Below are 13,309 nucleotides of genomic sequence, written 5' to 3'. Positions count from 1 at the left end.
GATTGTTTGCAAATTAAACCGATTATGCAAAGATTAAAATCTGATTGTTATTGTTAATTGATTGCTAGAATTTAATTGCATGAAAACCTTAGAACTAGAAACCTAAAATCGAAAAATATTAATCTAATTGTTCTAAGTTTAAATCCGATTGTTCATGGTTGTTTGAAATTAAAACCCTAAAAATATAAATTAAAATCAGAATGATTATTTGTTTTGCATGAAAAATCAAAACATTAAATTAGGATAACCCCTAAATTATTTCTAGACATTACCCTAAAAATCCTAGAAAATATTTCCTAAAACTTTGTCCTAATCCTAATCTAGAAAAAGGAAAATTTAAGAAAAAGGAAAATTTAGGAAAAGGAAATCATTGCATGCTAGATTAAAATTGTTGTCTAGGATTGTTGTTTCATGCATATTGATCCACGAAAATTATGAGATAAAACAAGACATAAACCACAAAAATTTGAGTATAAATAAGCATGGCATAGTTCGGTCTTAAATACCGCATGGCCTTAAGTGATTGGTATGGTTCGGACTCAAATACCGCACGTCCTAAATTGTTGCATGGTTCTGTCTCAAATACCGCATGTTCTAAAATTGTTGCATGGTTCGGTCTTAAATACCGCATGCTAATAAACGGATGCATGTTCTGTTTTGTAGATGGCAAAGCTCAACAACCTCTCCTATGCTTCCCTTAATGTTTCTGGAGATAATTACTTGCAATGGGCATTGGACACAAAGATCAATCTGAAATCAAAGGATCTTTGCGAGTGCATGGAGGATGGTAATGACTGTTCTGAAAAGAACAAGTACAAGGCAATAATGCATATTCGCCATCACCTTGATGAGAGTCTCAAAAACCAGTACCTCACTATTGAAGATCCTCTTGACCTTTGGACAACGTTGAAAAACAGATACGGACACGAAAAGACGGTGCTCCTACCAAAGGCTCAATTCGATTGGAAAAACTTAAGGATCCAGGACTTCAAATCCGTGGATGAGTATAACTCAGAGCTATTTAAGATAGTCTCAATCCTAAAGTTATGTGGTACCGAGGTGACTGAGGAGGACTTGCTAGAGAAGACATTCTCTACCTTTCACTCCAATAATGTACTGCTTCAACAACAATATCGTGAAAAGGGGTTTAAGACATTTGCAAGCCTCATCTCTTGTTTGTTGCTCGCTGAGCAGAACAATGAGCTATTGATGATGAACAGTGCTTTGAGACCTCCGGGTACAGCTCCATTACCGGAAGCTCACAAGGTTGATATGGCAAAGAAAAATCCCAAAGAGCCTAAGGAGCCGAAAGAGACTAAAGAGTCTAACTATGTCCAGAGGGACAAGTTCGGTCGTGGCCGTGGGAGAAGTGGACGTGGTGGTCATGGTCGTGGTAGTTACCAAGGACACAATTTTGGTTGTCAAGGCCGTGGAAACCCATTCGGCTTCGACCATGGTCGGGGTAGAGGCCGCGGTACATTTAAACCGCAACATAAGACCAAGTCCACTTGCCATAGATGTGGTATGGAAAACCACTGGATAAAAACATGCAGAACTCCTAAGCACCTTGTTGATCTCTATCAAGAGAATTTGAAAAAGGATCCAGAAGCTAACTTGATTCATCTCGATGGTGAAGGAGATTTCGACCATGAGAATGATGACCAATTGGATTATGAAACCTCTGATTGTTTAAGAGAGGATAATTAAAACTCAAATGTGGTCTTGATTTAATTTTGTCTTTTATGCTTTGCATTTGATTGGATTATTGTTTTGGATAATTATATATGGTTTAAATTCAATTATTTTATATAAAATTATTTGTTTATGTTTAAAACATAATTTTTGTCCATATTGAGAAATGGCTAAGGACAAGAACAATGCCAATATTAGCACAATAGCGGGCATAGCAAGATAATTGAAGGCTACGGCCAGGCACACATCTTGAACTAAGTGATGCCTTATATCCAACTAGCTCAAAAGGAGCTTATTATTACTGAAATCACCCAAGGACATAAGAAAGTCCTAGAGTCTATACCCGCACTAGCCACTGGTTTATACCATGCTAAAGATTAATATGATAGAAGCTAATTTGGCAATGAACAAGATGTTCAATGAACAATTCACTTTATGGCATGACCGGCTTGGCCATCCGAGTTCTAACATGATGCGTAAATTAATAATGAATTCAAATGGGCACACTCTTAAAGAGAGAAAAGTTATCCCTAAACATCTCACGTGTGTAGCATGTGCACAAGGGAAATTTATAATAAGGCCATCACCAGTGAAAAGCGTTAAAGAGACTTTAAATTTTCTGGAAATGATACAAGGAGATATATGTGGACCAATACATCCACCTTGTGGGACGTTTAGATATTTTATGGTCATGATAGATGCATCGACCAGATGGTCGCATGTTTGTTTATTGTCAACTAGAAACCTTGCGTTCGCTAGATTGCTGGCCCAGATTATACGTCTACGAGTCCATTTTCCAGATTTTCCACTAAAGAATATACGTCTAGACAATGCTGGTGAATTTACATCCCAAGCGTTTAATGAATATTGTATGTCCATGGGGGTGAGTGTGGAACATCCTGTGGCACATGTCCATACACAAAATGGATTAGCTGAATCCTTCATTAAACGTATTCAATTGATTGCTCGACCATTGCTTATGAGGTCGAAGCTTCCTGTGTCGGCTTGGGGACACGCAATATTACATGCAGCTGAATTAATACGCATAAGGCATCTAGTGAACATAAGTATTCACCATCTCAATTATTAACGGGTCATGAGCCAGACATATCCCATCTAAGAACATTCAGGTGTGCCGTTTATGTACCGATTGCTCCACCACAGAGAACTAAGATGGGACCTCAAAGGAGGATGGAAATATATGTTGGATATGATTCTCCCACCATTATTACGTATCTTGTGCCAACAACATGTGATTTATTTAAGGCCAGATACGCGGATTGTCAGTTTTCTGAATCCGAATTTCCTATGTTGGGTGGAGAGAATAACAAGTTGGTCAAAGAAATAACATGAAATCAAATATCCTTGAATTGGCAAGATCCTCGGACTCTAGCCTGTCATGCAGAGGTCCAAAAGATAATACATTTGAAAAGCTAGCTATACAATTGTCAGATTCCTTTGCTGACCCAAAGAGAGTAACTAAATCGTACATACCAGCTTGTAATGCACCAATAAGTATTGATGTTCAGAAGGAACACAATAAGCAAGTTGCTACAGAGTCTAAGACCCGTTTGAAACGAGGTAGACCATTAGGTTCCAAAGATAAGAACCCTCGGAATTCTAAGAAAGGTGCAAATCAAACCGAGGTTAAGGAAATGACAGACATGGACGCGGCAAATCCTAAGGTACCGAATGAGGTTTGGGACGCTGAACCTCAAGGTCCTGAAGGTATTGATAATAATGAGTTCTCAATTAATTATATCATGTCTGGGATACAATGGAACCGTAAGGATGTCGACATTGATGAAATATTTGCATATAAGGTAGCACTTGAGATAAATGAGGATCATGAACCCACATCCATTTTAGAGTGTACTCAAAGTAAAGAATGGTTAAAATGGAAAGACGCTATTGACGTGGAATTAAATTCATTAAAGAAAATGAATGTGTTTGGTCCGATCTTAAGGACACCATTCGATATAAAGCCAGTAGGACATAAATGGGTCTTTGTAAAGAAGAAAAATGAGAATAATGAAATCGTGAGATATAAGGCACGACTTGTAGCACAAGGATTCTCTCAAAGACCAGGAATGGATTATGAGGAGACATACTCCCCTCTGATGGATGCAACAACTTTTAGATATTTACTAAGTCTTGTTATAAGAGAAAAACTCGATTTGCGGTTAATGGATGTTGTAACCGCATATCTATATGGTCCTGTGGATAATGAGATATATATGAGATTACCAGAGGGTATTGAGCTCAAAGATAAGAGCGGTTCTCGAGAACAATACTGCATAAGGCTAAACAAATCCCTTTATGGACTTAAACAAAGTGGACGCATGTGGTACAATAGACTAAGTGAGTACCTAGCCAAAGAGGGCTATAAGAATGATCCCATCAGTCCATGTATTTTTATAAAGAAGTTTGCAAACAAATGGTTTTGTAATAATAGCAGTATATGTGGATGATTCGAATATCCTAGGAACCTCTGGGGAAATCGCCCAAACATTCGAATATCTAAAGAAAGAATTCGAAATGAAAGACCTAGGCAAGACAAAATTCTGTTTGGGATTACAGCTTGAGTACATAAATGATGGAATCCTTGTGCATCAAATGGCATATACTGAAAAGGCACTCAAGAGGTTTAATATGGACCAAGCTCACCCATTGACTAGCCCGATGGTTGTGAGGAGCCTTGATTTGGATAAAGATCCATTTGGTCCAAGGAAGGACGATGAAGAATTTCTCGGTCCGGAAGTGGCATACCTCAGTGCTATAGGAGCGTTAATGTTCTTGGCTAGCCACACTAGACCAGACATATGTTTTGCCGTGAACCTCCTAGCTAGATTTAGCTCTTGTCCAACCCAAAGGCATTGGGACGGTATTAAACATGTATTACGTTACCTACAAGGAACGTTAGATTTGGGTTTATATTATACTAACCATAACAAAGAAGGTTTAGTTGGTTTTGCTGATGCAGGTTATCTATCGGATCCGCATAATGCTAGGTCTCAAACCGGCTATGTGTTTACACACGGTGGTACAACTATATCGTGGCGGTCTATCAAGCAAAACATTGAAGCCACATCATCTAATCATGCCGAAATCTTAGTAATGCATGAAGCCAGCCGTGAGTGTGTGTGGTTGAGGTCGATGACTCAACACATCCGATCAGAATGTGGCATGGCCGACGATAAGGAGCCTACGGTTATCTATGAAGACAATACGGCCTACATAGCACAGCTTAAGGAAGGTTATATCAAGGGAGATCGAACAAAGCATATTCTACCCAAGTTCTTCTTCACACATGAACTACAAAAGGCCGGAGAAGTTCAAGTAGTACAAGTTCCTTCTTGCGACAATTCAGCCGATCTCTTCACCAAGTCACTACCGACATCAACATTCAAGAAGCTCGCGCACCAGATTGGAATGCGGAGACTTAAGGACTTCTAGGGATGCTTGGAATAGGGGGAGTAATGCGTGCTGCACTCTTTTTCCTTCACTACAGTTTTGTCCCAATGGGTTTTCCTAGTAAGGTTTTAATGAGACAGCACCCCCAAGCACATTATAAAGATCCTTCCTAGCACTTGCACGGTTATGTCATCCAAGGGGGAGTGTTGTAAAACACAGGATGTGTGGATTTCCATAACCGGCCATACACGGTCCATACTCGGCCCATGTACGTCTTAGAGTTTACGGCCCATGGCCAAAGGCCCATCGGCAACCTCCTTTGCACTTAGTCGGTTTAGTGTTTCCTAAAGTGTTAAGGGTTTGTCCTTCAGTATATATATGTATGATTATCAAACACCTAAAGAATAATAAGATAAGAGAAAACCTCCTTCGATTTCTCTAGTTTACAATATAATATTAATTATTAATATTTAATATGATACATCTAAAATTTAATATACAAATTTTTTATTTTAAAACCAAATGTAAAATGTATTATATATACATTAAAATTAATATTAGTATTATCATTGAAATTTAATTTATTTAATATTTAATATATTTTAAAAACATTTTTATTGTTTGATTACCATTTACTATTTTGTTCCTTCTCGGCAGATTTTATTTTCATTCTTCAAAAAGTGTTTATTCCATTCCGCATTGTTCTTTTTATCATTTTCTTTTTGTTCTTCTAATGGTTACTAGTAGGAGCCATAGTAGATGTAAAATTTATAAAATGTAATTTCTTTTTAAGATTAGGATTATATCAAATGAATAATAAACTTTTTTTTTTGTTGTCAATTGGAGTTTAATTAATCAGGCCAAACATAATACAAACGCCAAATAAACCAAAACTTTGATAGGAAACAAATAAAAAATTATCTAAATTGATAAGTTTTACTCATTCCGGAACTTATCTGCATTTTATCTGTGATTACAATTAATCAACTAAACTTTTGTGTGTTTTTTTTTTTCATCTGTTTAGAACAGATAATTTAGGGCTTTCCTTTAGATCATTAAAAGGCCCATTAAGAAGCTAATTCCGATAAACTTTGACATTCAATGAACAACACTTTTAGCTTTGCAGCTACACTTTTTTTTCCTTCACCAGTCTCTCTTCCTCGTTTTTTGTTTGGTGAGAAAACGATGGCCGATGGATTTGGCTATGGAGGTTCCTCTGGAGTACCGTACCCGTTCTGGCTCTCTTCTCCGTCTCCCCATCCTCCAGCTTCTGCGCCGCCGTTTCTAACAAGAACTCCGGTTAATGATTCCTATGATCCAACCCCAGAATTGTTTGATCCGATGATTTATCAACGATCGCCCGCTGATTGGTCTAATAACCCATCGTATCGTGATAATTCTCGCTCTCAGACTCCTTCTTCATCGTTTTACGCTGACACTAGTACTCGACCTGGTACGATTCGAAATCCCCTTTTTTTATGTTTAAACAAATTTGGGGGTTTAACTGTGGATTTGATGAGACTTCGTTTGGGTTTGATCTTGTGTTGATGCTCTCTTACGTATATATACTGATAGCTAAGTTCAATTTTAGAATCTTCACTCGTCATGTTTGGGATATGATAATGATCTTGTAGTGTACGGAATTGAATTGAATGGAGCATGAGTAGTTAAGTATTTTTGCAGGAAACTATGGTACCAGGGTTGAAGATTCTTCTTATAAAGACATGTTATCAGCGAGTGGATTTTACTCTTCTAGGGAATCAACATCTGATTTTGTGTCACATCCCACTGAGAGGCAACGTTTGAACTTGTTGCCTAGCTATAATAACTCAGCTACGTTAGCTCCTGTGTCTTCTTATGCAGATATGCTAATCCGAATTCCTCATCAGGAACCATTCTTTACTCCTATCACGTCTTCTGGTGTTTACCCCTCTAGTGATGAGAACCGTCCTGGATATTACTTTCCTGGCTCAGATAGAAGACCTGAAACTATGAATCTTGTCCCTGGTTTTCGTGTGGAGCCTAACAAGTTTGTTACAGATTCTAATTCGTCTTTGTCAATGTCGAATTTGAAAACACAAGCTGTCTTTGATGGAAGTCAGACCGGGATTCATTTAGGAGGTGGAAGATCGTTCCCGAGCAACAGTGATGTTTGTAGTCATGCGCCTGAGGATATTGTAGGAGCTCAGTCCAGCTTGCGTGGTTCTTCGATTGAACCGGTTAACTTTGATGTTTTGCTTGGATATGGTGAAGCTACTGGTCATGTCAAGCCTTTGCCCGATAATCTTGATATAGTTGGCTCGCAAGGATTGGGAAGTCCGCGATCTTCCCACACGCTACCATCTAATATCAATTCCTCGATGTCACTGGTTAAGGATAAAGTAGAAGGTAGTGGTGTCTCCTCTCTTTATCAGAGGCCTTATACTTTGGTTGCTGACAGTGAGAATGGTGTTTCTGAGAGCTCCTTGAAGAATGCTATTGAAGATTTAAATTGTGACGAGTCTCGATCTTGGAGCCACTTCGTGGTGTCTTCTGAGGGACCTTCAGCTCCCACGATGTTTTCTATGGGAAGTGAGTCACGTGGTGCAATGAAAGCGGATAGTGAGAATGCTCAATCAGCTGTCAACTATAAACCCCCTTTCGAATGTAGTACTAATCAACCTAGTGAAGATGTTCCCGCCGACCAAAAGTCTTGTAGGCTCCAGGAACAAACGTTTGATATAATGAATAGAGATAAGAAGACGAGGTTGTTGACAGATCTAGGTCTCGATTTGAGTGGTAGATCTATTGCAGATGATGTCTCAACTGGCAGATCACCTGATAGACACTTATGCGATCGAGAAGATTTCCCATCTCCGACGTCTTCTCCAAGAGTTTCTTCCGTGGTTAATGCCATGCATAATCTGTCAGAAGTGCTTGTTTATGAATGCTTTAACAATGGAAGCTGGCTGAAGCTGGAGCAACTTGAGAACCTTGAGAAAGTAGTAGATAATCTCACTAAGTGCTTGAAGAAAATTACTGATAATAAGCCAACCGCAGGGGAAGCGTCACTTTCAAATCAAACTGTGCATGTTACCTGTCCCAACGTGGTTGACATTCCTGAGGTATGCTACAGTTTGACCCCGGCGTTTTGTGATTTATAGCGCAGCTAAAAGTTAAGAAAAAAACAATATGCACACTCTATGAAACAATAATGTATTTATGATCTAGAGCACCACTTGTGATAACTAGAATATTCACATGAGCGTAAAGTCTTCATTTGTGCCATGTTCCCGACCTATTTCGTTTTTCTTAAAATGAAACACATTGCTTGTTCTTTTTTTTTTTTTTTTTTTTTTTCTGTTGGTTTTTTAACGGTGTCCTTGTTCAGGCTGCAAAGGGAGTTGCTAAAGGCTTTCAAGGGTTTAGTGTCAAGCCACTAGACAGCCTAGGCGTCAAAAAACCGGTGGATAAGAATGAGATGACCCAGGTATCTACCTATATAGTATTTGTGTGCATCTGCATCATTTGTTAAGTCTTGCCTACTGAATCTTAACTTTGCAGAGTATTAAGAACATACTTGCTTCCAACTTTCCTGATGGTGAAGAAAACCACCCACAAACTCTCTTGTACAAGAATCTCTGGCTCGAAACTGAAGCTGCCTTATGTTCCACAACTTGCATGGCTCGGTATCATCGGATCAAGAACGAGATTGGTAATCTTAAATTTAACGATAAAGGTTGGTAACTTTCAAACTAACCGTCTCATCTGTCTGATACTATTAGTGGCTAGCATTGCAAGTGCATTTTCTCTATGCTACTGCTATGCTTAATTTGCTTATAAGAGATCCACATGCAGTTAAACACTAAAAATGACAGTAGAGGTGATTAGGATGCTGTTTCTCTTGTGTCCTTTACGAAAATATGTAAATCATCTGTAGATCAGTTTTTTATATTTCTCTGAGATTGGCAGGCGGTAGTTTTATGGATCGGATTTAACCCGGTTATAGGTCAACTTTGGCGTACCAAATTTAAACATGGGCTAAACGATTGTTTAGTCATGCTTAGGATATAGTATTAGAAATGCTGACCTTGCGCATCATTTTGCGAATAATTTTCAAAGGTATTTGTTTTACCTATGTTTTAACCATTCATGTTCTTGCTTTCGATCCCAGAGATCTCTGCAGATGCAGGAACCCTTATGCAGGAACCTTCTCTTAACCCCCAGAAATCGGTTCCCATCATGAACGCTGCAAATGCAGAGCAGGTGACAACTGAATCGATCATCAAACATGGAAGCAATTGTGGGAACAATGTAGTAACAATGAGTCATGATGCCCCACAAAGCTCTAGATTCAACTCAGACCCTGTGGATGCGGTATTATCGCTTATCTCCAGAAGCTTTGCGGGTGGTTTAGAACACACCATTCATGGAAACATAAGGCCTGATGATGCTGCAGCCTCTGGAAAGATACCGGATGCGATACAGCAGGCATCCCCTGCATCCACTACAGAGAACAAACATAATGATGTTATAGACCGGTTTCAGATTCTGAAGCAGCAGGAAACAGAGCGCAAACTCAAGTCTCAGAAGTTCCCAGATTCAGACATTGATGTTATGGACCGGTTTCAGATTCTGAACCAGCGGGAAACGAATCGCAAACTCAAGACTCAAAACTGCCCAGAGACAATAATGGGTGACCAGGAGGAGAATCCAGAAGCTCCGGAGATGGCTAATATTGGCAGAAGCAGTCATGTGGGTGACGTTATGAATAGATTCCAGATACTGAAACGCCGGGAAGCTGAACAAGTGCAGAAATCTCTCAACAGCTTAGATATGGATCCAGATTCAGAGAGTGACCAGCAACGAGCGCGTGATCATCTCTGGTCAGCTTCGCTGTTAACAGTACCTGCAAATTCTCAGATAGAGACATCCGGCGTTGATACAGAACCATCTACATCCGGAAAAGGCTACGAGAGCCCGGCCTCGGACTGGGAACATGTCCTCAAGGATGATTGAGTAGTGGAACTTCCTTGGATAAGAAGTTTCGATCCTTCAATGAATCTTTGTTTGTATAAATAAAAAGATTTGTAGAATAATAACATGAACGCCATTATGAAAATGTCTGTTGTGTATGATAAGGGATGAAACTGCGTGGTGTGGTATTGATAATTTTCAAAGAATAGTCTAGTTTTCATTTTTTTTTCTTTACATCGTTTTCAGTTTCAATTCTTTTTATCTTCTACAAAAAGACATTTAATTTTGAAACCCACCCAAACTAAATGTATTGACAGGCATCAACATCACACATGATAATGATAATAGTACAACCTCTGTAAACTAATACTTTTTAAATTAATACTCTCTATAAATTAATAAAATTTTCCAGTCCCGAGTTAGGCTAGTGTAAAAAATGATACAATTCGATAAAATACTAACATAATATTCTTTTTTTGAAATCCTATGTAAAAATATGGTCTCATAAATATCATAAATTAATAATTATATTAAATTATATATAATATATATATATATATATATATCTAAGAAAATTTAGTGAAATATGACTCTATTATTGTTTGCTTATTCTTGAATTTGCATTCTTGTTTGACCTCATCTATAATCTTTCTCATTGCATCAAAAACTATTTGTGTTGTTTTCTCAAATTGCATCAAAAAAATTGTGGAGCATCCTAGATGCGATAATTGCTTCCTTACATATAATTGGTTCTAAAGATACCTCAATATAAGATTGGATTTCTTCATGAAGGATAGTAACAACGATTTATTCTAAACTCTGAACTACTAAACATTTATCATTTTCAACTGGATAATCTAGTAAACTATTGACATCCATCATATTAAGATAACCAAAATTATAAATCAATTATGAATTAAGAAAAATTTATAAAAGTGTGAATTATAACAAAGTATCTTATTTTTAATCTTTTTAATAAAAAAAAGTTCAAAACTATGAAAATAAAAAACTCTTCATAGAGGTTTTACTGTATATACACTTTACTGTTGTAATTTATGTCCCCTCCATGTCATTCTAACATTTTTCACACATTAAGAAAAATATATAAATATATCTTGTGCTATTCTATATTACACTTTATTTAATCTTCTTTGCAATTAATAAGCTGAAATAATAGGGTTATATTTGATTTTTTTGTTAGTAAATTATGTGTTGGAACTACAAAGTGACACTCTTTGTTAAAAAAAAAATATATCTTTAACACTCTTCATGAAATGGAGGAGTATAATTTTGGAAATATACATATTTTTGTTACTTAGTTACGCCATACAACTGTAGTTAGTTATTCTAAAAATAAGTAAATAACCTAGAAAAACAATTTAATTTTATTTAGTATTTTTATAGTATAATAATAATAATGTCAGGATTATGAATTTTTATAAATTTATGGTTAACCTAATTCTTTAGTCTAGGAAAAGTAAAAGGAAATAAATCTTTCTTTCATTTTTTTTTCTTGAGTAAGAAAAGTAAATGAATCTTTTAATCTAGGAAAGTAAATATACTTTTAATTTGCAAAGAGACACGAGAAGTAACCAAGGTCTAGGGTTAAGTTTTGAAGTATGGCAGAAGCCGAACATCCTCGGAAAAATCAGAAGAGAGTTTGTGAAAACAGAATCAGTTCGTTGTGTGACGATTTGCTCATACAGATATTATTGCTTGTTCCGACCAAAGATGCCGTGGCCACATCGTTTTTGTCTAAAAGATGGCGATTTGTCTGGACGATGTTGCCTAGACTTGAATACAAAGAAACCAATGACAGTGGCGCCGAAAGCAAGAGCGTTTGGTGGTTCCTTGACGAATCAATGCGACAACACAAGGCACCTTTATTAGAACGTTTGTCGATTCAACTCGGTCCACAATGTTCTGTTGATGTTAATGTTGTAAAGTGGGTTGCAAAAGCACTTGATCGTCCCGTGCGTCGGCTAGATTTCCAGCTCCTCTGGAATAGCGAGCCGACCAGAATGCCTCAGAGCCTTTACACGTGCAAAACCCTTGCGAGACTGACTCTTTCCAGCAAGATTCTCGTGGACGTTCCTTCTCCGGTTTCTCTCCCATCACTTACACATCTTAATCTCCATCATGTTGTGTACAAAGACGAAGACTCTCAAGTTAGGCTTTTATCAAGTTGTCCCGTTCTCAAGTGTCTTAGAGTGACTCGACCTCGTGATGTGGATGATAATGTGCGAAAGTTTAGCGTGAAAGTGCCTTCTTTACTGAGATTATCGTATATGCATCCAATATTTCAAGGAGAAGATTACACGGAAGATGATACTGCAAGGTCTCTGGTTGTAGACACCCCGGATTTAGTATATTTAGAGATCATTGACTCGATGGGAGACTCTTGCTCGATTGAGTATATGCCTCTTCTTGTTAAAGCATCTATTGATGTTCACTTCAACCCTGATGCCAACTTTCTGAGATATCTTTCGGGGATCAAGTGTCTGGTTTTAGTTCCGGACAAAAGAGTGGTGGTTCCATGGTATAACACCGGCGCCGTTAAGTACCCTCGACTTATAGAGTGTAATATAAGACTATTCAGCACAAACTTGTGTGAATCACTTGTGGTTTTTCTCTCTAATTGTCCTAAACTAAAAGTTCTTATGATCAACTGTAAATATGAGACGGACAACGTCCCAATTTTATGGACCAAACCGGGTTCTGTTCTCACATGTTTGTCGTCTCATCTCGAGATCTTTCAATGGATAAGATATGCAGGAAGAGAAGACGAGAAAGAACTCATAAGATTCATTGTAGAAAACTCCAAGTGTTTGAAGACGGCCAGAGTCTCGCTGAGATCAACCTGCAGTGCTGAAGAGAAACATAATATGATTGAGGAGTTAAAATCCATGCATAGAGTCTCAACGTCGTATGTGCCTCTCTTCTCTGCTTGAATGTGTTATTTAGTCGTTTGTAATGTAGAATGATGACCAATATATATGTAACTTCATCTATTTGCTAGAATATATATTCTTTTTCTTGCTTAACTTTTAAGATTGGTTAGGATTTGTTTTTTTATTCCGTTATTTTGATGAGAAGTTTATTAATAAGAGCCACTAGTTTTGTAAAACACTTTTAGAGATTGACTATCTCCCACAGAAGATTCTCATGGACGTTCCTCGTCAAGTCTCTCTCTTCCATCACTCACATAACTTGATCTCCTCTTTGTCAAAGACGATGATTATCATTT

The 13,309-nt window shown here is 37.6% G+C and overlaps 2 protein-coding genes and 2 pseudogenes across 3 annotated transcripts; all 4 read left to right on the top strand.

Moving 5' to 3' along the window:
- The first annotated feature begins 663 nt into the window (after positions 1-663).
- LOC147942685 (uncharacterized) lies at positions 664-1,707 on the top strand. Its single transcript, XM_087453036.1, has one exon. It carries the CDS (start codon positions 664-666, stop codon positions 1,705-1,707), a length of 1,044 nt encoding a protein of 347 aa, XP_087309162.1.
- Positions 1,708-4,482: 2,775 nt separating this feature from the next.
- Positions 4,483-5,148, top strand: LOC147942684 (secreted RxLR effector protein 161 pseudogene; annotated as a pseudogene).
- Positions 5,149-6,060: 912 nt separating this feature from the next.
- LOC104791174 (uncharacterized) lies at positions 6,061-10,284 on the top strand. Its single transcript, XM_010517000.3, has 5 exons — positions 6,061-6,559; positions 6,790-8,210; positions 8,477-8,575; positions 8,650-8,824; positions 9,260-10,284. The coding sequence occupies exons 1-5, from the start codon at positions 6,208-6,210 to the stop codon at positions 10,102-10,104; spliced, it is 2,892 nt and encodes a 963-aa protein (XP_010515302.2). The 5' UTR covers positions 6,061-6,207; the 3' UTR covers positions 10,105-10,284.
- Positions 10,285-11,668: 1,384 nt separating this feature from the next.
- Positions 11,669-13,042, top strand: LOC104699008 (putative F-box/FBD/LRR-repeat protein At3g49480 pseudogene; annotated as a pseudogene). Its single transcript, XR_015559078.1, has one exon. The product of XR_015559078.1 is annotated as a putative F-box/FBD/LRR-repeat protein At3g49480 pseudogene (transcript).
- The last annotated feature ends 267 nt before the right edge of the window (positions 13,043-13,309 follow it).

The sequence above is a fragment of the Camelina sativa genome, chromosome 6 (genome assembly GCF_030686135.1).
Source record: "Camelina sativa cultivar CO46 ecotype springtype chromosome 6, ASM3068613v1".
Lineage (NCBI taxonomy): Eukaryota > Viridiplantae > Streptophyta > Magnoliopsida > Brassicales > Brassicaceae > Camelina > Camelina sativa.
This window is presented reverse-complemented; position numbering and strand designations above follow the sequence as displayed.

Coding starts and splice junctions, on each gene's coding strand:
- LOC147942685 (XM_087453036.1), top strand. CDS start 664: ATGGCAAAGCTCAACAACCTCTCCTATGCTTCCCTTAATGTTTCTGGA.
- LOC104791174 (XM_010517000.3), top strand. CDS start 6,208: ATGAACAACACTTTTAGCTTTGCAGCTACACTTTTTTTTCCTTCACCA. Junction 6,560..6,789: donor TGACACTAGTACTCGACCTG/GTACGATTCGAA, acceptor GTATTTTTGCAG/GAAACTATGGTACCAGGGTT. Junction 8,211..8,476: donor ACGTGGTTGACATTCCTGAG/GTATGCTACAGT, acceptor GTCCTTGTTCAG/GCTGCAAAGGGAGTTGCTAA.